Here is a 24,881-nt window from a genome sequence, read left to right as displayed (position 1 = left end):
GTAGGAGGGGGCTGAAATCTGAACAGAAACATGAGAGCAGCATCTGAGCCCTGAGCCCAGGGCAGCCTGGCTGTTCTCTGCTACAAGTGAAAGGAGCCCCTTCTGGGTGAAGATTTATTTTGTAATTCACTCCGAATTTGATAGGCTTTTGGCAAGTGTTTGCAACAGTCATAGATTTGGCAACCTTCTGCTAGCAGATTTGAAATGTTCAATCCTTAAGAACTGCTGCATCGTTAGGTTATGCAAAACAGGGTGCAATTTTGTAAATATGCCATCTTGTACTGATTTGACATTTGTTCTATTATCCCAGAATATGCCAAAGGGAGAGAGACCTTCAGATTTGAGCCAAACCCTAACTTGTTTGTTGAGTGCTGATGAAATGTTGACTGCTGTGTGATCTTTAAAGAAGCCAGTTATGCTCAGTGAGGCCTGGGGTTGAATCCCCCCTCCCCTCCCCCCCCAACCCCGCAGAATTGGTTTGGAAGAGCAAATTTTCTGAGGCCCCCAGTAATTTGCATAAACAAGAGAGCCTTCCCATACTGGAGAGTGAAACTATTTATTCTGAAACATTCCCCGCTGTCACTTTTGTTGTGTCAGCTGTACCTGTAAACTGAGGTGGCCTCTCAGGGTGGCTCCTGGTTATCTGTTTTCATGCTAAACTCCGGGTTGATTCTGGGTGTGAAATGTCAGTAACCAGTGAAAGAGGCTGCCTGCCCTGAGAAAAACATTCCATGGCCCTCTTGAAATGCCCTGATAATAAGTTCCAGACCGTTGTGCTCTTTTGGACAGAATAGAGAGGGTGACTTTATTTACTTGGCAGAGTAGCCAGAATCAAGAAGACAGTGGCCAAAGTGGGCCTCCTAAGGTCCGCAGGGAGGACTGAGGAGAAGGGGGCAACCTGGTGCCTGAGCGGGCAGGGGCTCCCTGCCCCCCAGCTCGGGCACAATTTGATCGATCAAGAGTTCCTTGGGAAGGTAGCTGATGAACTAGCACGATCCAACAGGCAGCTCCAGGTGGTTCTCAAGTTTTCGGAAAAGTTCCACAGAGGGAATGCTGTTGAATTGGTATTGCCTCTGGACCAGTGTGTTCCCATTCATCTCTGCCAGGCTGCCACTGGCACCAGTGCTCCCCTGGAGTTGCCTTCTGAACCTGGTACCAGCATCAGTCTCTTCATGCCAGAGACACCAATTCATTAATGATGATCTTTTAACCCCAAACTTGGCTTCTTTTGTTTGGGAAATGCTAATTTTTTCCCAGTTGCCCTAGATATGACAAATATAGGTATCTGGACCTCAGTTCAGCCTACGGAGTTTGGGGCTATTCTTTGACCAGAATCTTCCCCCGCCCTCTGTGAGGACTTGGAATCTGCTTTTTTGAGGCATCACACTTGCCCTGAGTGTTGCCTTTCCCACTTAGATAACGTATCTATTGGATTAATATGATAATGGATTAATATGATCCTCTCCACTAAGCTTAGGGGACAGATCCTTGGAGTTGGTATTGAACAAAGCAGATGAAAAACCCAGGCTGACCTAATGGCCAAAAACCCCTTGAGAGGAAGAGGTCAGTGTGGGGAGTTGGGCTTTGTTTTAACTGTGGCTAGAGAGAAGCGCTTTGATACCATCCTCTTTCTGTTTCTGCCCCGTACACTTTCCCTTCTCTCCCTCAGCTCCCACCACTGAACCAGTCAAAACCCACTGTTTCTAATGGAAAGTTTACTTTGTCACCAGGCTGAACCCTTTTGTTTCATCTGTCCCTTCTGCATTAGAATATTTGTCTTTCTTTGTAGTGTAATATTGTTAATGTAAAACAATTTGCATCATGACACTTTTATCACAGTTTTCATCTTTTTCTCAGTATGTTGCATTTCTCACCATGTCTAGTTCATCACAGCTACAGTGTGTACATCACAACATTTATCTCCGGCTCAGGGTTTTACTTGTTTATAAAAAATTGTCTCTTTTCAGCCTGCATGCATTCTATTTTTTTTTTTAACCCAGAAATGGTGTCGTTCCAAACCCCAGTAGTTTATCAGGTTTTATGTTCACTGTTTTGGGTGTTGATATTGCCCACTATGATCATTGCATTTGGAGCCATCGGGGTGCACTCTCTTTGCCCAGGGCCTGTATGTGTTTGCAGCGACCGGCTTTTACTGCCTCTTTTACTGTGACAGAAAGGGAAGGTGGGAGTTGGGTGATCGGGCTGAAGCCCCAGTGATCTGACATTAAGCCTGTGAGCCTCCCAGTTGAGTCCTGCTCTCTACTCAAGAGGAGAATGGACAAGCCAGGGGAAGCTTCCACCTGACAGCAGTGCCCTCCAGGTAGCACTTTTTTAAGGTATTTAAGTGCTTATTGTGTGCTAGGCACTGTACTAAGTGCTGCGGTAGATTCAAGCTCATCAGGTTGAACACAGTCTATGACTCACGTGGGGTTCTCAGTATTAATCCCCATTTTACAGATGAGGTAACTGAGGCCCAGTGAAGTGACTTGCCCAAAGTCACATAGACAGGTGGCTGAGCTAGGATTAGAACTCATGTCCTTCTGACTCCAACATCCATCCTCTATCCAGTAGGTCAAGCTGCTTCTTCAAGGCACTCGAGAAGACACTTGGATTAGGAGTTGGCTTCCAACTGAGTTGTCCCCAGTTTAGGGCTCCTGAGGCTGATTCCAAGAGAGGAGGGGAAGGGGATGAGGCCCCCAGAGAACAACAGACCTTAAAGCTTCAATAGCTGTTTATAATACTTAAGGTTTTTGTCAGGTGCTTATTATGTACAAATACTGTTCAAAGACTTGGAGTAGGTACAAGAAAATCAGGTGCAAACAGTCCCTGGCTAAATGGGGCTCAAAGTCTAACTAGGAGGGAATAGGGTTTAATCCCCATTTTACATTTGAGGAGACTGAGGCCCAGAGACGATGTGACTTGCCCCAGGTCACGCAAAAGGCAAATGGCAGAGCCAGGTCTCCTGACTCCCAGTCCTGTGCTCTTGCTTCTAGGCCACACTATCTGTCATGCACTTTATGCAGGTGGTGTTCTTTCCACTTCTTCCAGCACTACTCATCTATCCATCTCTCTCACACACTCACACTTGCACCCCTTTTAGTGCCACCCCTGTCCTCCCAGCAGAACTATACCTCCTGAAGCTATCACCAAATCTACCCCAGCTCCGGGATGAAATCTATATTAAGTTGAAGGGTGTGAATTGATCGGGGACTCTTCTGCCAAGGACCAATGTTTGTCATTTCTTTCCCATCTTCTCTCACTTCCTTCTCCAGCATTATCCAGGAGCTTTGGGCTAAGTGTGTCATTTATTAGAGAGATCAAATCTCTCTTTCTACATCATATTGCTGTGACAAGACAGGCAAGTGAATCACCCATTTGTGGTCAGGGCGTGGTGAGAGCCGAGCCCACCTTGGTCACGGTTGTGGTTGCTGAAGGCAGGGCAGCATTTGGGTCAGGTCTGGAAGTTATCAACTGGAAGTCCAGAAGACTGGTTTGGCCAGAGCGGCTTTGGGAACTCTGGGAACGCCAATGCCCTAACGAAGCCCCGGTCACCGGAAGCTCTCACTTTACTGGACACCATGAGGGAGTGTGCTGGGGATTCTGGGGGTAAGGCCAAAACTAGTATGCCTCGCTGTCCATTCTAAGACCAAAGATTGGCTTTTTTAATAGTGATGATTGTGTTTAAACTGAGGAAATTAAATATGTAGCTTCAGCATGATCGGCTCGGGTGTTTTTGAAGCAGTTTATCTGGTCTACCCTAGAGGTGACTCCTTATGTTTTGCATTAGTCAGTGACGGATTTCAAATGAAGGAAATCCAAGGAAACAAAAGGTAACATTAGGTTTACCTGTGATGTAATCCAAGATGGCTATCTGTGACTCAATAGAGCTGGTTAAACTGGATGGTTGAAATTGGCTAATCAAGAGTTAATTTCCCTAAGAGTAGTTTAACCCACACTAGATTTCTGTGATTTATTTTTGAGACGAAGCAATTTTCAATAGGAAGATGCTGACCATTGTGGGAGATGGGAACAGTTCCGGGACTCCGTTGCCGAGGACTTTACAAGAACTACAGCATGAGACAAGTGGTCTGATTTGTGTTGCAAAGTCTGCCTTGAGGCAAGAACCTAAAGTATGCAACATCTAGAGGCACCTTCCAACCTAGAATTAAGGAGTATAACACAGAGGGTTCTTGTATTCTGCATCCTCTAATACAGCCATCACACTGTGGTGGGTCCGAATCCATTCGTAAGATATATCACTAGTGAGGCATTGACCCTGACAAGTTGCTTTTCAACCAGAATTCTGTAGAATTGCTATCTGGAACTTATTCTCAGTTACTGTGGCCAGCCATTCCCCGGGTAGATTTTTGAGGCTGACATCCATTGAGGCCTGGGGAAAATTAAGCCCCTATCTGAACAGCAGCAGAGAGTGTACTGTAATCCTTTATAGCCTATAATAATCTCAAAGACCTCTGTTCTCTAGTCTAGACCACCTGAACTTGACCAGCTGAGATAACACACCCTTCAAGCCAGGTCCCAGCTGAACTGAAACTTAGTTGCACGTTTCTGCTTATGTTAAAATGAACCATTTTTCTTCCTAAGGGACAGTGCTCTTTAATGGCATCTCACTCTTTTTTTTTTGGCATTTTCTCCTGCTCCCTTCTTTCCCCTAGTATATTTCTCTTCCCAGCCATTGCATTTCCTCAAGTTTTAAACATCTGTTTCCAAAATAAGTAATATTTGCTTTTCACTCTGAGGACAGCAATATGGACCAAAGTTCACGTGACATATTGCAGAGTAGGTTGAGTTGTGGAAAAAGCGATGTACAGGCTCTTTGAAATGTAGCATGTATGGTACCATGTGATGCACAGTTGCCATGGCAATACTTTTTTTTTTTTTGGCTGAACAGCAGCATATGCTCATGGTACATATAGTGCTAATATGTTACTCTGCCCGGTACCAATAAAGTACACCGGTGAATGTGTCCCTACCCTGGAGCTAGTACTCGAGGGGCTGTGCATGCAGGGACTTGGTGACAGGTGCCTACTACACCCTGTGCTGAAAATCCATGGCTTTACACATTTTAGTGTCCATGCTTCCTGGACAGAAAGCGTGCTGTGTGCCTTGCCATGCATTGAGATGGAACTTGCTTGAATGTTGGCTTGCTCTATTTTGTATCAAAAGGGGCCCCAGCTGAAAACATTTTATTTTGTAAACTGAAGTGGAAAATCAGTTTATGGCAGATCCTTTTTTGAATAATGACATTCTTTTTTCCAATTCCAGAAATCAACAGTCATGAGCAGAGCTGAAAATTTTAAACGAGTTGAATACCTCCTTATTCATGGAACAGCAGATGGTGAGTTTCAGTTAATTAGACTTTTTAGTATCACAGACAGGTTTGCAATTTCACTACTGACAAAACAAATGCATGAGGGGGCAAGACTGTTACATTTACTTCAATAAAACAGTGTTGCTTTCCACAACTCACTTGTCTTCTGGTAAATGGGATTGTCGAATCCTACAACTGCAAACCGTTCCCCGTGTGATTTTTGCAAATTCCCCATTTTTTGCTTTGAGAGGTGGACAAAAGCACTTGCTTCTTTTTGTCTCTTCTTTTCCAGATAATGTTCATTTTCAGCAAGCAGCGCAGATCTCTAAAGCACTAGTGGATGCGGAGGTGGATTTCCAGGCTATGGTAGGGTTTGGGGCATTTGCTATAATTGTACTTGGGGGAAAAAAAAGGTGATGTGTATTTTCTCTAAAAAAGGCCAAGCCTCTTCCCACATATTCTGCAGGCTGTCCTTACCCATTCCCAGGGCAGAGGGACTGAGAGGGGTAGCTAGTCTGCGTCGACCTAAAGCTGACCTGCAGTGAAGCCAAATTAGTTGCACAGAAAGGAATCTGTGAAGCAGTGGGTCAGCACAATTACCCAGACTCTGCAGTGCAGCTACTCAGGATTATTTGGAGGGTACCCTCGTGTGTTTTATATGGAATGTATGTAATTACTTAGCTGCCTCTTGGTTTCCTCTTCAAACCTCCATGGACAGAGTGAGTTGTCACTTTTCAGTTTGGTAGGAGTGCCGTGTTGTGTTAAACAACAAGAGTCACCATTATTCGGTTTGTAAATAGAGGGTTTGTGTGTTGTCAGCACTAGGCTTTTCCATATTTAAAAAAATTGATGTAATGTACATGTATATAGTGAGTGAGAGAATGAATGAGTTTCTCTCTGCATATTCATTCAGGTCTGTTGCATATTTGAGCCAGACGTGTCTATCTTTTTTCCACCCCTTGTTAACATCTTTCCTTTGATCTAGATGCCCATCAAATGCTTTGTATTATAATATACAATTTGAATTATTAGCATACATATTAGGAATAAGTGGTATTTTCTTTAATTTTTGCAACATTCTGAGGATTTTGTGAAACATAAAATATTCCATCAAGCACTATGTATCGGTAACTGTCCCTCTTCCATTGCTGAAAGCAGCATTTTTACATTATTTAAGCAAATAATATTTTATCAGGTTGGTATGGTGGGCATTTTCCACCAAGCTGAAAATTTAAAAAGTAAACTAAAATGCTTACAAGAAAATAGCCCAGCACCCAGAAAGGAGACATCACCTCCATGGCACAAATATGCAGATCTAATTATGCTTCATTTCATGTAAAAATTCATTTGGTCATTTCGGGGCCAGCTCTAGGAAAAGTCACAACTGCTCCCTCAAGCTGGATGGGAAGAAATAAGGAGTGTGGTTCTGAGATTAATTTTTAAGTTTGAGTGAGAGGATGTTTAGTAGTACAGGGTGTGTATTAATGGCTATGCTTTCCTTTTTTTTTTTTTTTTGCCAGTGGTACACTGACAAAGATCATGGCATCGATGGGACAGCGCACCAGCACATCTATACCCACATGAACCATTTCATAAAACAGTGCTTCTCTCTTAGCCCTTGAGTTATTTCTACACTGTGCTTCTTAAACTGTCACAAAAGCCATTTTTCCATTAGTCTAAGGGGCAAGATGTCTATAACTTCGGAAGGTAACCACCCAAGAAATTAAAAGATGGTTTAGATTCCTGAATCCCACACCTACTGGGAGTGGGAATCCATCTTGCCAAAGCCATTAGAATACACTCAAAATAATGCATTATTTTCTGGTTTTATTTAGCATCCAAATCACGGCTGTGTAATGTACTGAAACCAAAAGAAATCAGAATTAGTGGTGTAATGTTTTTGTGACTATCTGATCTTGATTCAAAGGATGGAGAAAGGCAGCAGCAGAAGGCATCTAAGCTGGAAGAAGGTGGCACTCCCTGCCCCTGGCTGCTTTCACTTCCAACTGAGCCTACAGCCTGCTCACAGGTACAAGTGCCAAACTGAGCACCAATTTATTATTTAAGTGACCAAAGTAATTGGCTTCTGACAGGATGAAAATACATATAAAGAACTTGTACTTCCCAAGCGTTTAGTACAGTGCTCTGCACACAGTAAGCTCTCAATAAATACGATTGAATGAACAAAGAAAAGAATGCCAATAACAAAGGGCACCTTAGTGCTCTTGTAGGTGCTAAGTAGTCACAGAAATCACCACGGAAAAGGGCTTTTTTTAAGAAAAAAAAAATAGGGCAAGCATCCAATTGCTAGTGCTGGACAGATCATTGTCTGTGCCAGTAAAGGTGGTAGTGCTAATTGTTTTATGGCCATAAATTATTCTTGTAGCCATTCTGTCCCAATTTAAAAAGTTATGTTAGATTCATTTTTTTTTTTTTTACTTTCTCTGGTCAATCTTAGTTGAACACTTTGCAGTCACTTTGAGCAATATGAAGTGTTTGTAGTCTCTAGTGTTTCATCTATGTTTCCACAATTTTCCAGTGGTTATGAGCTAATTACCCATTTTTAATCAAACAAGCCACAGTGGCACATGGCCACTTTTACCCACAGGGCTTTCTTATTTGCCCTGTTAGATTTCCCTGACTTCTTTGTAAAAAGATGAAAAGCTTTGGAAATTTGAAAAAAAAATGCCAAATCTACAATAAAAGAGTTTGTGGTATTAAATAATGCTTTCTTATTTCAGAATCTCATAATATGTTAACTTTGCCTTTTACAAGCCTGATGCTTAGGTAAGGGTCCATTCAATGAAGAATTGGGATATTTTAGATCTAAAAATAAATAGCCATTGCCTGAAGTATGGTAAATTGAATTTATTTAGATTTTTCTCAACTTTCCATTTCACTGTGTTAGTGTAAATTTGGCCTCTGTTATTCAGACTGTAACAGTTCCCACCTAATTAGTTATGACTAATGTCAGCAAGAACCTAGAAATGGAAATGCCACCCAGGAAAATGTCACTAACTCACTTCCCATGTTTGGCCAAATTGAGAATAGGGACAGAATGACTCATGTAAAAGCCCCCGCTCCTCTTGGCTCTTCAGCTTGTCCTGGAATGTCCACTACCCCCTGGACCACATGTGCTAAGTTCTAATCTATTACAGGCACCAGTAATGCTCTCTTGGCCATCACAGTAATTCCCCTGCCTGAGAGGATGTAAAACATCTCCTAGGGATTTTTTCAATCCAAACATCCCAAATTCCTGCTTCCTAATCATAACCATGTAATGAAAAGCAAAGGAGAAATTAGCAAGTGATCATTTCCTCATATATGCAACTTCTGAGATTCTCACACCTCTTGGATGCCAGAAGATAATAGGAATCAATCTGTGTTTTGGGGAGGACTGTGCCCAGACAGGATCTAGAGGTAAGAGATCGTATATTTCACTTACTTGGTCCGGGCCCCAGGGTACCATCACAACCAGAGTCTGGGGGGGAAGGTTTGTCCTTCGATTGCTTTTGTAGTTTTCAGCAGATTTCTAGCTACCTTTGAGGCAAACCAAGAAATCAGAAAGGTGGTCAAATAAAATGAGTGGCAGTACTTTGCTTAAAATCACCACTCTGGAATTCCTGTTGTGAAATAAGGGGTTGGTACTTGAGGGAATGACCTTACATCAGGGTAAGGCTTGTTTGTTAGTTACCTTTGACACTGAGCCAAAGTAGACCCTTGTCCAAGAAAGAGGGGGAAAGAGCAGTTTCTCAAGTGTTAGTCTAGTTCAAAATAACACTTCAAATGGCAGAAAGCAATAAAGTACCAGGAAACAGACCTCTGAGGGAAAGGCAAATCCAGGGTAAAGAATAGGTGGACTAATCTTAAATACAAAGACATTGTGGATTGAACCTCTCAGTGGGCAATTGTGGGTCAGGGAGCTATCCCCACCATGAAATCAGTCTTAATACTATGTCTAATCCATTCCACTTCAACAGGAACATCCATTCAATCGTATTTACTGAGTGCTTACTGTGTGCAGAGCACTGTATTAAGCGCTTGGAAGTACAAGTTGGCAACATATAGAAACGGTCCCTACCCAGCAGTGGGCTCCCAGTCTAGAAACAGCATGGTCTAGTGCAAAGAGCACAAGTCTGGGAGGCGGAGGACCTAGGTTCTAATCCCAGCTCTGTCCCTTGGCTGCAGTGGGACCTTGGGTGAGTCACTTAACTTGTTTGGGCCTCAGTTTCTTCATCTGTAAAATGAGGATGCAAAACCTCATCTCCCTCCTACTTAAACTGTGCACCCTGTGTGGGACAGGGACTATATCTGATCTGCATACCTGTATCTACCCAAGCACTTAAGTACAGTACTTAGTACACAGTAAGCACTTAAATACTATATTATTATCATCATTAACAACCCACCCCCCCCACCAATTAACTGGTCCTAACTGGTGAGTATGGGCTAATGTGAACATGGGGAGGCCTTTCTTAACATACAGATCCACTATTAATGGTCAGTAGCTCTCTAACAAGTCACACGCAAGCCAAACTCCTTACTTCGGAATGTGGGTCCTCGCCCCAAAAAGCACCAACCTGTGAGTAAGGACCAAAGAAAAAATTTAGGAGGAATATTAGGCTGGGACTAACACACAAGTCACTGGTAAGAAAATGCAGGGCAGTTGGTCTGCCAACAGTCTGTGCCTTCACACCACCTTCTCCCTTAGGGGTATCCACTTTTCCAGTCCAAGCTGCAACGTAACATGTCAGGGCCTACGAAATTTCACAACAAACGAAAACCCTTGAGCTGACCAAGAGAGAGGGGGAAGTTTGGAATAGGAAGCTCGGTAGGAGGCTTGGGCTTCATTAACTATCAGGCTTTTGAAATGGACCCGGAGGTTTCATAAAGCAGGATGTTTTGATGTGACTGCATTTCTTCTTGTGTTCTTCATCCTAGTGAGATGTCTTTAACAGCCAGCTGACTCACCACTGACATTTAGTACTCTGCTAGCAGCATATTTATACATAGAAAAACTGCTACTTAAACCCTTATAACTGTGCCAGCACTTTCTGCTGCCTAATTAATGGGGCCTAGTTCATTCTTGTCTTCTGGCCATTCCATAACGAAGATGGAAATCCTCTAACATTTCTGCTTTACAGTGTGGGCAGAGGAAACATACCTTGTAGGGTTTTTCTTGGCTGCTTCATCTACGGGAAATGGAGCATCCCTGGAGCCATCTTTCAAATCTTTATAAAAATAGTTTGCCCGTAAGAGAAAATTGACTTAAGCACACTGAATTTTTTTCCGTGGGAGTCTGGCCCAACGAAGACAGGATTTGTTGTACTTTCCCCCATCAATTAGTTAAATTTCAAAGAGCAGGATAAAGGGGTGAGGGAGACATTTGACTCATCTCTAGAGTCTACTAGGCAGTCTTTGAACCACGATCCTGCCCACATGGCCACACTGGGAAAACCCAATGCACACAGGCTGTCAAAGTGAGCGGCAGTCAATTGGATACAGTGAGATAGTGATGGAGTGAGAGTGTCAAGGCCAGGAGGGAGATAAAGCACTGGGTATGTTGCCTGGAGAAATAATAACTCTAATGGGGAGGCAAATATGATCTTATATTCACATTAGACCCCAAATGGAAATTAACATCATTGCTAGAATGATGCTGATGAATAGCTTGCAGCAGTCTATATTGTCATAGGAGGGGCTAGTGGATAGAGCCCGGGTCTGGGTTCTAATCACAGCTCTGCCACTGGTCTGCTGTGCGACCATAGACAAATCACTTAACTTCTCCGTGCCTCAGGAACCTGTAAAATGGAGATTGAGACTGTGAGCCCCAAGTGAGACCGGGACTGTGTCCAACTTGATTAGCCTGCATCTATTCCAGCACTTAGTACAGTGCCTGGCACATAGTAAACATTTAAATATCTTTTTTAAAAAAAACTGTATTGAGGTTAACTGGCTACCTTTGTGACTAGGATGGACAGCCAGCAACGAGGATACATCAATGGGCCTCCACTCAGAAAGAAAAAGTGTACTTACTGGGACCTAGAAGGTGTTCATGGTGCTGCAGGGGATGATCGATCAATATCCAGAGACAGGGTCCACACCTTCCTTTCCTTATCCCTGTAACCCTGAATCCTGGAGGGGAGGGTTTTTGACCACTTGCGTAAACTGTACCGCTGACCCTGAAATGTAGCCTGGCCCAGAACCAGAATCCTTTGAATCGCCTTGAAATAAGTCTAAACTTCAGGAAAGATTCAGTTTGAGGCACTCTAATCTCCACCATAAGCACTAACATGCACCAGAAAAAGACAAAATGTTTGCATCACAATATACAAATATGAAAGGAAATTAGTTAGGATAAATATTTATTTCCACGTAACATTTCTTAGTTGTGAAAAACACAATATCCTATTCACATGTACACATTACTTAAACTTTGTAATAAATTACATCCAAGAAATTCAGTAATTTTGACCAGGAATATGAAATTAGAAGTGAATATTTAACACTACATCTACATTATATTTTGTGTGATTTCAAAATGTTGGGATTAACATAGGGATAGCATTAAAATTCACACAAGAACAGAGTGACTGTAAAAAAAAATACGCAGAAATACAGAATGCTGTCGGATACGACGATTCCTAAATATTTGACTAGATGATCATGTGAAACATCTAATTCACTAGGATCATTTATTAAACAGAAAAATGATGAACATAAAACACCAGGAGGCTGTTTTGGGGAATGGACTGGATGGTGCTTCTACCCTAAATCATAAGACACTTAGAATATTCCAGTGTATCGGTAAATACACAAAATAAAACATTAGGAACTGAAATGGCTCTAGGGTTCCCCTCCCTCCCCACATTTATAAATACACACTTATTAAATGTATATCCTTTTTTGCATTCTTTATATATAATAGCCATAAAAATGACCCCTACAGTGTTCTTGGATAATTCTGTAGGGACAAAAGAATTTAGAATATTGACTCTGTTGACAGTAGAGGGTCTGAAAATTCTTTTCCTCAGTGATAAGGTTAATGCAGTCTTGGAGAAAATATTTTTTCCCCAGGTTCTAGACAAAGATTATGAAATAAAAATTGTCCTATGGAGAGGTGTTTCATCTACTGGTAAAATCTGTGGACTTTTAAAGTCCTGGAAGTTGAATATTTGAAATATTACAAGACTGCGGAACATGGCCATCCCTAGGATCCAAAAATATCAACACAGTTACAAGATTGAGTCTTTATTTACTTCGAAGTCCTTAAAAATGAAATAAAAATAGTGGTCCTTTCAAATAATGCTTCTAAATTGATACTAATATTCTCCTCTTGTATAATAAGTTTAGTAAAGATTCAGTTACCTGGTTGTGTTCTGGGTCCCTACCTGTAATCTCCTTGAACACTATCTGAAGTTTGCAATTTTGAATTCTATTTTTCCGTAGCATGCATTTAATGGAACAACATAAAGAGCTTTGAAAACAAATATATAATTGAACACCTGGAAGGTTAACAATAGTTTGTGATTTGGAACCAGCATTAAGCAGTGAGTAATCGTTAGTGGCTGAACAATATGGGTGTGCAATTTAATGTACAATGATTCTCCGTGTGACATTCAAGAATGTGTAAGTGATGTCTTGTATTAAATCAAGGATAACTTCACAAATAGAAAACAGTGAGAGGGAGAGAGAAACTTAAAAGCATATTTCTGATAAAGGTGTATAGCTAAAAAACCCCAAAAAGTGTTATAAAATGATGAATTCATTGACCTAGGAATCTCTAAAGTATTCCATAAAGTACAGTATTAGACCATGTAATCACAACTTGTATTTTAAGCAAATACATTAGGAATATTTTGTATCATTGGCTGTGATTCTTTCATACAAGTTGTGAAAAGGTTCCTTTTTTAATGACTTTAAGCTTCAGTTGTGTACAAATTTTAAATAGTAAATGTCTTGTATTTAATCAAGGATAACTGCACAAATAGAATTACTTTAAAAACATTTTCCAAACTAACCTTTTTGATTTGGGTCTTTTGAAACAAGCCATTAAAGCTAAACTACAAAAATTAAAAAGAATTAGGGCTGCTCCCTTTCAAATTTCTTTTGAATGAAATTACCAGGCATTATCAAGCCAGAAAAGTAGTAAAATACAAACTAACATGAGTTATCCCTCTAGGAGAACAACTGTTCATATTAAAATGATGACATTAATTCAGTGTTCACAAATGGCTAACACTCGGCAAAGAACACAGATTCTTGCATTTACCTACCAGAGATGTTCACAAGGTTCTCTCACTGCTTAACAGTTTGGACACGGAAATGAAACGAGCAATGCGCTACTTACAGTATGGATGCATGAGTTAGGGTTGAGAGACAGAATTTACAATACACAATCGAAGCAGTTTTTTTTTAATAATTGTGGCACTCTTCTTCTTATGGGTTTGTAAAAATAAACTGGAGCACAAGTCATAGACAAGTCTCCCTGTCAACACCTCTCCCTGAGTCAGCTTTCTTCTCTTTCCTGCTTTCAGTGCTAAGGAAGAAAGAAAGAAAGAAAGAAAAAAAGATGCCTTTTACTCCTCCTACGAGGTCACCGCCTGTGACATTCCACTTGCTTACAAAGAAAGCGTACACCTGAAACCCCACTCTGGCCATTACTTTTTCATGCGGAATGGCACAAATGCATAAGCAACAACCACCAAAGAAAAGCCTACGACAGAATTTCCAGCCAGAAGTTCAAAGAAAGGCAAACATGAGTAGTAGGAAGTTTTCAGATAGGTTCTGAAAGCATGCAAGAATAAATGTCATCAATTTGGCCAATGAGACTGTTAGTCAGCATATATAAAACACTAGTCATCTTACCATTTTAATGCATCAGTTTCTCAAAGGACACAAGTAAGGCATCTCAGTGGGTAGTTCTTTGGGGACAGAGCACCATTCCCTCAGTTCTATCCAGAAAGGAGATTTAGGAGGAGGCTGACTTTGGTCCCTTTAGGAGACCCCTCCATCACCCTGGAAAATGGTGGCCACCTCTGGTCCAGTCCCTGCTTCGAACAGAGCCAAATACTTCACCCCAGGACAACTAGAGACTTTCTCTCAATCTCCGAAATGGGGAATGGGCTGAATGGTTACCTAATTTGCTGATACTCAATGGAACCTATTGCTTTTCACTCCCTCTCTTCCCATGTATTGTCTGCAGAGCACTGTACTAAGCTCTTGGGAGAATATAAGAGTGTTCAAAGATATGCTTCCTGTTCTGGAGTGTTTCGGTAATACATGAGAAGACTGTCAGGGAGATTTAAATAGAGACTACATTTGGACTGTTAGCTTGCACACATGGGATTATTTCATGTTAATGAAATATTTTCACCAACATTACCAATTCCAGGTCAGTTGTTGGCCAGTCCAGAGCTCACCACAGTAGTACATTCCCAGCTCTGGTCTCAGCCCTCAAAACCGGGTCCGTGGTTCATGGGTGAAAAAGATATCAACTTTTAAGGGACTCATCTCTGCTAGAAATGATTATTGATGCCTCCTCTGGTGGTCTCTTGGCAGCTGATCACTGGTGTCATTAGACTAACTCTGAGATGCATTAATTTGGTTTGTTTCTTGAACTCAAGTGAGAAACAACTCTTCTCAGATAACACCACCATCAGCCAACACCTTCGGGTCAGAATTGCTGGAGCTTCTCTTACCCATGACACCTGGCTAACTCTTGTAGAACTCCAGAGAAGCCCCAGGGCTCTTTGGATTGCCATATTCCTCTGCCCACAGAGGAATGAACAGACTGCCCACCTATGAACGGGTCAGAGCAGGATGACTTACCATGAAAAGGAACAAGAGGATCTTCTGAGGTGAAGAGGAGATTCCGTTCCACATTTCTGAACTCTTCAGGTTTGATTTTAACCAGTTTCAATTCATTTCCTGGATGAGAGACAGGCCCTTTGGCAATAACTAGGCCTCGTCTGGCTCCTAGGCACTCAGGACACAGAGCAGCGATGAGCTGAGCCTCGGTCCAGACAAGGGCCTACCTTCTAAGTCTACTTTTTTAGGAAGACCCAGTCTTCAAGAGGCACGATCAGAGACCCTGCTCTTGAGAAACCAGTCTGGGAGTTGAGCCACTTGCCTTTAATTCCTAAAGGAGGCAGGACACCTGGGTCCTAATCCCAGCTCTACCACTTATCTTCTATGTGACCTTGGGCAAGTCATTTAATGTCTCTTTGCTGGAATTTCCTCATCTGTAAAAGTGGGATTCAGTATCTCTCCTCCCTCCTTAGACTGTGAACCTCATGTGCTGCAGGGGCTGTGACGGACCTGATTATCTTCTATCCATTCATTCATTCAATCGTATCTATCCCAGCACTTAGCACAATGTGTGGCATATACTAAAGTCTTAACAAAATGGACTTATTAATACCTTTATCTTTAGCTCCAGAATCTGCTCAAGCAAGAAAAATGAAAGTAAATTCCCACTTCACCGGGACAGTGTTATATGTTTTATTCCATCATTTTCTCAGTCAGGGGTCGGCCTGCTAATGGACTGTCTAACTGAGGATGCAAGACAGAAAGCTACAGGGCCTCACTCTCTGGGCAGTTTCCCGCTTTGAGAATGCCTTGGTATTTACTGTGGTACATTTTGGGGTCGCCACATAATCAGGGGAGCTTCAGAGCTTACCCTGTCAATAAACACTGCCAATCCTATTCAGTCCCAGAAAAAGCATGGCTTTGATAAAAAGGCCTGTCTACCAGAGCCAAGGAAAAATGCAATGGAAGGTGTCCTGGCTAAGCACCAGAAAGCCATTTGGAGAAACCATGTGCAATTGGAGGAACTGTTTTGCTCATGGGGTCCAAAAGAACCAAAAAGGAAACAGCATGTCCGCCCGTGAGCCGTTGGACAGTTGATTCTTCCAGAATCTAATTACTTATGCAGTTCAGGGTGAGAGACATGGAAGCAGCAGCCCAGCATGCTATTTTGGGGGGACAAAATTCAAGAACCACTGCAATTTTTCCTCATTCCCATCTTTTCAAACCTTTCCCACAATGCTAAACTGAGCCTGTGGTTTTGATGCACTGTGGCACTTAACCAAAGCAAGTCTGGATATTCCAAAATAACAATAGGACATCAGACTGGTACCCCCCAAAAATGGCAATTTCTGAGTCTTAACGTGCTGGCTTCACACATGGCATTAAGGAAAAAATGTTTCTTGGTCTACCAAAACTTTGTTAAATATCTGTCCAGAACATTCTTTGTTGTGCAGAGTTAAATCCATTGCTTAGTTTGGAAGCACAGAGTTTCCTTGCCTTTTGCCACCCCAAAATTTACACATAGGAGATGGGTTGAGCAGGTTTCTAGGAGAAACCACTGAACAGGGAGACGCAATCAAGGAATAGCAGGGAGGGAATGGGTCTTACCTTTGGGGAATCAGCTTCTATAGTGATTAGGAAGGGGAGCTTATGACAAATGCAATATGAAACAATGAAGTAGAAAAGGTTAATTTAAAACATATAGGAAGAGAGGAACAGAGTTGCTACAGTGAACACTGCATATCCTTTTCTAAATCACTTGAGCATTTACGAGCCTGAGTAAATATCGCTGTGGCCCGTGGTTATCGTTTGTGTTTCAGATTATTAGCAAGCAAGAAGAGGAACTCTGTCTGTTTAATTTGTGAATGACGAATACTGAGCAGGTTGCACCAGGAAAGCTCACCTCCACTAGAATCCTGAGGGTAAAATGTGCTCTCCACACATACAGGTGGAGAGCAAGAGGGATGAGCGTGCTCACATAGCATTACCTGCTTTCTTGCCCTCTAGCAGGAGCATGTATCCCTCAAAACAGGGTCCTCTAAAGGGTGCCCGGAGGGCTGGAAATTTCCTGGGGACCCCTTTAAGGGCAGACAAGGAAGTGGGTGAAGGACAAGATAAAAGGGTGCAGCAAACAGTCTGAAGGGAAAGGAACAGGGGCCTGGGAGACATCTGGCCAAAGAGGTTTTGGAGCCGTGACCTTTCAGAGTCACAAAGGGGAACAGCAATTTCTTGCTTTGAGGGTGCATTTAAGGCCCCCATGTAATAAAAGGGGCTTTTCATAGAGGGGGCACCTATTCTGAAAAGGGAATCAGAGGAAGAGTGGGAATTCCCCTGGAAATAAATGTGGTTTCATAGAAATTTAAAAGTTCAGCTGCCAGATTAAAAAGGATTTCACCGAATAAGATGAGTTTGAAGTCTGCAGTTCTCTTAACTACTATTTTCCCCTTTCCTGAACAACTTCAAGTACTTGAGTTGGGCCTACCACTGTAATACACCGGGCAGCATTTCTATTACTAAAAAATTAAAACCTTTTCGAAGGAAAGCTTGACTCCTTCTCCTTGGCATTCTCAGATGGGATCAGCAGGTTCCTCCACACAGCCGTTTTGGACATTTCATCAGAAATATTGATCACCGATGGATCATCTCTAGACAGGAGTCAACACAAACGCAACCAGTGATGGTTCAGCACCTAAAAGCAGTTACTGTCCAACAATATATGGGATACACAACCCCTTTAACAGCTGCAGTTCTTCAAAACAGAAGTGTTTGAGAATTATAGACATCTTTCAGTTTCAAACTGAGCACCACTTCTAACTGAAATTTTAATCTGATTGCATTTTAAAAAGATTATTCTGCCTTTTAAAAATGTGAATAGTCATTTGCCACTAGGTTTTAAGCTCCTTAAGGGCAGCACTTGTGGCCAATAACTTTTATTTTACTCTCCGAAGTGCTTAGTACAGTGCTTTGCACACAGTAAGTGTTCAACAAAAAACATTGATTGATTGTTCAGCTTAGAACTCTGGAGAATAGAATCCACCTCAATAGTTGGAGGACCCTACAGATTCAAGTCTTTCCCACACCAGAGGCCATAATCTTCGGGGATGAGATTTTTTACCGTTTCCACACCACAAGGTAGTGATAAATAGGGGGATGGTAAGACACAGTTAAATGTTTGAGATTCTTCTAAGAGCCAGTTTTTAAGACAAGGGTCTAAGGAACCTATTTTCCCTTGCCCAAAGGGATGAGCTCAAACTCTCTGGGCAACTCTCTGCACACAGCATCTTTCATTGGCGAAGGTCAAAATCCTGTGAGAGTTCCTTCCCCAATAATAATCCCAAGGAAAGGCAGCTTGTTCCAAGGGAAGAGCCTGGAGCAGGGAGTCAGGAGATCTGGATACAAGTCCCAGCCAGCTCTTCCAGATGGTTGCCCGCCTCGATGATGCCTTGGGGATCAGAAGCCAGCCCTTTGGACAAGAGAATGCACACTGCTTTTGGGGGGTTTTTTTGGTGGGGGATACTTGTTAAGTACTTACTATGTGCCAGGCACTAGTACTAAGCACTGGAGCAGATACAAGCTAATCAGGTTGGACACAGCCCTTGTCCCATATGGGGCTCACAGTATTAATCCCCATTTTACAGTTGAGATAACTGAGGCACAGAAAATTTAAGTGACTTGCCCAAGGTCACACAGCCAACAAGTGGCAGAGCAGGGAAAAGAACCAAGCTTGTCACAGAGGATCCTCCTGAAATGGTCTCAGGATTACTGCAGTGGCAATTTCCAACTCGGATAGCCCCAATCAGCTGCCAGTCTGTCAGAAGCCACAGCCTAAGCCCATTTTCTAACCCGGCTGTTGTATCAACTATGTGTATCAAAGCACATATTAAAGCCCAAGATGTTTTAAATAGGAAAGGCCAATTCCCTCCAAATCCTTTTGCCATTCCTAAGTGGAGGAGAGTTTATTTAAAATCAAGGATCCTGGACTCTGGGTAACTGACAACACAAGAGGTGTTTCTCTTCTCCTGAGGGGGTGTTGGGTTGGGGTGGGGCGGAGGGCATTTGCTACTGTAACTTGGGTAGATCATCTCTGCAAAGAAGTCCATGGCTTTGACTTTCAAAATGTAGAAAACTCTGATCCCTGTCAACATGATCCCAAGTCAATGTAAATATTCTCTCAGCCTGGAGACAACCAGCTTTACCGCCACCCCTAATGCCTGAGGGGATCTTCCCCTCTACACAATTTCTCACAATATTCCAGTAGAGTTCCTTATGTGATTCCTGAGCTAGTGTGGATGAGAGACTCCTTCTACTTGGGAAACGAGTTTTGCTTGCTGTGGACAAATCCCCATAGAATCAATCAGCCAATCAATCAGATTTGAGCACCTACTGTGGTCAGGAGTAGTCCAGAAGTGCTAAAACTGGCCATATTATTATTATTATTATCAATAATAATAATAATTTTTTTGTTAAGCAATTACTATGTACCAAGCAGTTCTAAGCCCTGGGGTAGATACAAGTTAATCCTGTTGGACATAGTCATTGTCCCACATGAGGCTCACAGTCTAAGTAGGAGAAAGGACAGGTATTGAATCCCCATTTTACAAATGAGGAAACTGAGGTGGAGAAAAGTTAAGTGACTTGCCCAAGGTTACACAGCAGGGAATTGAGAAAGCCATGATTAGAAACCAGGTCCTCACTGGTGGACAGTAAGTTTAAAAATGCCTGGAGTTAATTCTCTAGATTATCACTATCACTGCTCTAACTTCCTTCAGAGGTGAGGCAGTGTTGCATAGGCTAATTGCAGCTATTTCACAATGCAACAATGAACTTTTTTCATTTCTACTACTGATACATAATTGTGTGATTTAAATCAAACTAAAATGCAATACATTTTACCTGTAATGGCCTTCTAGTGGGAGCTGGACTGTGCCTTCGTCTTCCATTGCTAACATACTTTGTTCTTCCTTGAAAATAAAATTCAAAGTAAGAAAAGCCAACTTGCTAGTTATCCATTTTTCTTTACAGAAGAGATCCAGGTTAATGTTTCATTATCTCATTAACCTCAGAGATGCCACCTTGTTTTTGTGCTTTCTCAGTGGTCAAAGGTGGATTCCATGAAGCATCAGTAACCCCAAACACCAGTAATTAATGACAGTAGTGCGCAACAAACCAATTCAATTGTGAAAAGCAATCTCCTTCAAATTAGGACAAAACAGCGGCACTTCATTTATGACAGCATTTTAACATCTTAACCCAATTTGGAGGAGAAAACTGTTATTACTGGTGATCAATAACTGATGTACTAAAAGCTAGTTTGGTTTATGCTCCTGAAATGTATTGCTTGGTGGCAGTTGTCTCTAATGGTTTTTGTGTACTAGAGAGAATGGTTTCTGTCAAGAACGGCTTAACTGCAGCCGTGTCTGGGGTGTCCCTTCTGGCTACATCATTTCACCTCATTATTTTTTCCTTTGAATTACATGGTTAATCTCCTTTCGATGGGGCAAAAGGGTCATTTCTATGAGGCATAATCTTCTTGGGTCACAAATGAGGCTATTTTGTTTCATGCTATACACCCAGGTGTCCACTGTCTTTTGAATCTTCCATCTCTTTGCCAAATACAACCTCTCTCAGCTTCCTTTTTGAATGGTGTAATGGCAACTGGAATCAGGAAATTCTACCTGCAGCCAAAATGAGAATGTCTGAGAAGCCTGACCTGGAACTCATTTACTAACACACTCTCCTGGAGTGTGGGAATGAGGGGAGGCATATTAGGAAGGAGATACTTCACTGGGCAACCTGCAGGAGTGAGTCCTGGCAGGCAGCACGTCTGGACAGCGTCGACACTGTAACACTAAAGACGGAGACCCGAGGGCTCGCAAAGGCCAAAATCTGATGGAAGGATTGGGGAGGGGGAGGAGGAATTTACTTTCCCTATAAATCCTGTCTGGGCTAGAGGAGATAAATCTTGTTCGAGGAGCGTGCAGCTGAAATTGCAGAGGAGACAGACATTCCGAGGGAGCGGAGCACACATGTCAGCAGCAAGGACGTCAGCAAACATTTATTTTGTTAATGATGTGAATGTAGCTTTAATTCTATTTGTTCTGACGATTTTGACACCTGTCTACATGTTTGGTTTTGTTGTCTGTCTCCCCCTTCTAGACTGTGAGCCCGTTGTTGGGTAGGGACCGTCTCTATATGTTGCCAACTTGTACTTCCCAAGAGCTTAGTACAGTGCTCTGCACACAGTAAGTGCTCAATAAATATAATTGAATAAATTAATGAAACACTTGGCACTAAGGCTCAGTGTGAAAGCTGGAGTTTCAGAATGGGACCACGGTGGAGGTGGGCCTGGATGTGAATGAGTGCCACAGGGGCACTCAAACCCCCAAGAAATACCACCAGGTCTAGTTCTCTGACTCCTAATCGGGGTCGTAGCATTTATTGAACGACAACTGGATGTAATTTATTGTACTAAGTACTTCAGAAAGTTCACAACAAAGAAGTGAGAAGTTCCCTGACCACAAGTTCCCCACCTCTAGTGGGGGTAGGTGGCAGGGAAGACCTTTTGATTCCTAAATGGGACCCACCTCCCCACTGGCCCCCTCTGTCGCAGACTCGTGGCAAGAGGCAGACTCCCAACTCAACCACATCACTGGCTCCCGTCTCACCACTAGGAAGGATCACATAAAAAGATGAAACTAGAGATTTAAAAAAAACCCTTATCCTGGAAAATCCATCACCCCCTAAAAATTTAAGGCCAATATTAACCCATTCAAATAATACTCTTCTGCATTTGAAATGACAATTCTCGTTAAGGTCGTTTTACGTAAGACAAACATTATATATAGCATGTTCTGCTTCCTACTGAGGAAAAAAGATCAGATGCTGTAAACTGGACAGAGACAAGGATCAGGGAAGACAACATGACCACAAAGGCTAACACCAGAGCTTTTTGCCCCAAATCCCATTTTTCCCCTAAGATGATTTTCCACTTTTCTCTCAAATGACTTCCAATAATTATTTTGCACTTTATAGCTTGCTAGCATGCGTGGGCTTTATACAAGTCATAATTCCATCCTAACAAAAACTCGTCACCTCTAAAGATAGCTTCTCCAAGTCATGCTTTTCTGAAGGGAAGGAGGCAGAGCAGCCGCCGCTTCTAGTGCCAGAAGGAAGCTGGGTGGGCCTCCCAGAGTCTAGGGACTGCATGCTGCGTCTCTCAGGAAACTCAACAAGGAGGCAAAGAATCTCAAGCTTCTTGTGAAGAGCCCCACATGACATTCACCACCCAGTTTACTCCACTTGGAAGAAACAACGTCACTGGGGGGTTGGTGACTCCTTCCATCCAAGAACCTCTGAGAGCTTTGCATATCTGAACCCATAAATAATTGCTATTGAATGGCTACAGGGGCCAGTACAGTGTATGGATGCAGACAATGTACCTCACACATCTGGGGTTGGGGGAAAATGAGGGCCAAAGCATAAAGAGACTTTACAAACCTTATTTCCCTGGGAAATCCAGGAAAAAATGTCCAGCCTTATCTATGGTGGTGAGACTTGGACCTCTGCATAAATGCCACACCTGGCTCCTTGAGCAGTTTTTTTCATCAGCATTACTATGAGCCATTGTCAACATCAAGTGGAAAGAGAGGATCACAAAAGTGAAGTCCTGAAATGAAATCAGTCTCCTAGCACTGAACCTATGCCCACCTCAACAGAGCTAAATTATGTGGGAGGCATGAAGAGAATGGATGACATTTGGGTACCCAAACTGCTGCTATATGGTGAGCTGAAATTGGAAAACTGAAAAACAGGGAAACATTTTAAGAGTACTGTAAAACAAAGCCTCGGACACTGCTGAATCTCAAATGAAAAGTAGGGGACAATGGCAGCAGGCAAGCCAGCAGGCATGCTGCAATCAAGAAAGAAACAACTGTTTTTGAGCTGAACCTACAAGAGGACTGGAGACAAAGAGACAAAGGTGAAAACAGCTTCAGGCACAGGGTGATCTTTATGTGTGCACTGGATGGCCACTAATGCATCCTTTGATAAAGTCGACCAGTAGAAGCATTAGATGGACAGCTTTACACTTTATATATATACAAATGCAGAATTTATGCTCAATTAATGCTGTTGATGATTATGATCAGGAAGAGGAGTAACAGACTACAGATTAAAAACCTGCCCAAAGTCAAATAAAAGTGCCAAACTGCCACAGAGGCAAAATCAACCCCAAATTTGGGGGAATCTCCCTCTTGCCTTGGGGAATGAGTGGATGTACCCTGCCAGAGTTGGACTTGGAGATCTCTTAGGGACCCCTTTCAGCCCCCAAACACCTTGACTTGCAAAGTAACCATACAATGCTCACTTGCCCTCTAATTGAGAAGATGGGATTTAATAACTTTTCGAAATCTTAAGCTCCAGGAAATAGAGGAAGCAGATGAGACTTATCTAAAATGGCTGATCCAAAATTGTACCCTAATCTAATGCTTTAGGAATAAGCAGTCATTCCTTTCATTGTATTCTAGGACTTTGAAAATATTCACCTAGTGAGGTTGGCTCTCAGAGCATTCAGATACTCTCAGATTTGCCTATTCAGTCTCCAGACCCACAGAGAAATGTGCAAAATTTCAGGGTTCCAATATTCGTTTCTACCCTGATTTGAATCCTTTCTTTCCAAAGATTGAACCATATGTGTATGCATATGTATGAAGCAAATGAAAATTTGAAACAGAAGCTCTGCGACCTTGCACTGGCCTGTGTAGCTATTTATTCTGCTGAGCTCGTTACTGAATTTTAAGGTCAAACTTATGTTTTCTCCATGCTACGGAAGCAGAAGTGGGCCACAGGCAGGAAACCCCAGCATGATTAAGGGCATGGTTTGAAATACATCGAAGGGAGAAGAGGTGAGCTCATTTGAAATTCAAGTCCCAGGGACCAGTCTGTGGTTGAACCATCCTGCAGGACTGCTTTTGAAGTTGCCCCATTAGTTCTAGCTAGTCTAGAAATGCACTTCTTGTCTTGGAGAGTGGATCTACCTCCGTGCAATAATATTGGGTTTGGGCACAAAGGAAAGTCAGAAAAACTGTGCTCATTGGGCTACTTAAACTCTGCATCATTCAATAAGCTTATGAGAAACAAAAATTCCATAATCTTTTTGCCAGGTTGAAGATAAGCAAATGATAGAAGTATTTCACACTCTTAGCACCAGCAAATATTTTTGCCCAATTTTTCTCCTCTGCATGTCAAAAGCATTGCTACAGCATCTTGTTCAGGTTTTTTTGGCAAAACATTTCAGTGCAGGGTCACCAGCTAGTCTTCATTCATGGGGTTTCTATGCATACGTTCTTGCGTATATCAATTAATGGCATTTATTGCATGCTTACTGTGCGCCGAGCACCGTAGTAACAATAATAATGATTATGGTAATTGTTAAGCACTCAATATAGGTAAGAAACTGTTCTAAGAGCTGGGGTAGAGACAAGTTAAACTGTACTAAGCATTTAGCACTGCACTAAGTGCTTGAACTCCCCAAGTGGTTTGTTGGATGGAATGGTTTCCTATAGTGGGGCTCTGATTTTTTGGTAACACCCACAGCCTTGATGCGATTTGTCCAACAGCCCCAGGTTGCTCCTAGTGTGACATAGCTATAATTTGGATTGAAAACTCCAAATATGATAGGCAAAGCCAAATCGGTAATTTTTTCCTCCATCAGAAAACAGACCAGATCCTCTGGCCAAGTGTC

General features: G+C 42.3%; 2 protein-coding genes across 7 annotated transcripts in view; one reads left to right on the top strand and one right to left on the bottom strand.

Moving 5' to 3' along the window:
* Window positions 1–8,021, top strand: part of DPP4 (dipeptidyl peptidase 4) — a 68,512-nt gene extending 60,491 nt beyond the window's left edge. The window contains exons 24-26 of one of the 2 annotated variants that reach the window (XM_038751637.1): window positions 5,284–5,356; window positions 5,622–5,695; window positions 7,257–8,021. In XM_038751637.1, the coding sequence (XP_038607565.1) occupies window positions 5,284–5,356; window positions 5,622–5,695; window positions 7,257–7,376 (267 nt within the window). In that variant the 3' untranslated portion in view covers window positions 7,377–8,021. Of the gene's footprint in view, window positions 1–5,283; window positions 5,357–5,621; window positions 5,696–6,849 lie in introns of both variants that reach the window. The other variant, XM_038751638.1, reaches the window with a different exon arrangement.
* A 3,660-nt stretch (window positions 8,022–11,681) lies between these two features.
* Window positions 11,682–24,881, bottom strand: part of SLC4A10 (solute carrier family 4 member 10) — a 223,203-nt gene continuing 210,003 nt past the window's right edge. For all 5 annotated transcript variants that reach the window (XM_038750972.1, XM_038750973.1, XM_038750974.1 and 2 more), the window contains 4 exons: window positions 20,033–20,100; window positions 17,668–17,784; window positions 16,748–16,786; window positions 11,682–13,868 (listed from right to left, as the gene is read on the bottom strand). In XM_038750972.1, the coding sequence (XP_038606900.1) occupies window positions 16,774–16,786; window positions 17,668–17,784; window positions 20,033–20,100 (198 nt within the window). In that variant the 3' untranslated portion in view covers window positions 11,682–13,868; window positions 16,748–16,773. The remainder of the gene's footprint in view (window positions 13,869–16,747; window positions 16,787–17,667; window positions 17,785–20,032; window positions 20,101–24,881) is intronic.

The sequence above is a fragment of the Tachyglossus aculeatus genome, chromosome 9, assembly GCF_015852505.1.
Source record: "Tachyglossus aculeatus isolate mTacAcu1 chromosome 9, mTacAcu1.pri, whole genome shotgun sequence".
NCBI classification, from domain to species: Eukaryota; Metazoa; Chordata; class Mammalia; order Monotremata; family Tachyglossidae; genus Tachyglossus; species Tachyglossus aculeatus.
The sequence above is the reverse complement of the archived record's forward strand: the minus strand, read 5'-3'. Positions and strand labels throughout refer to the sequence as shown.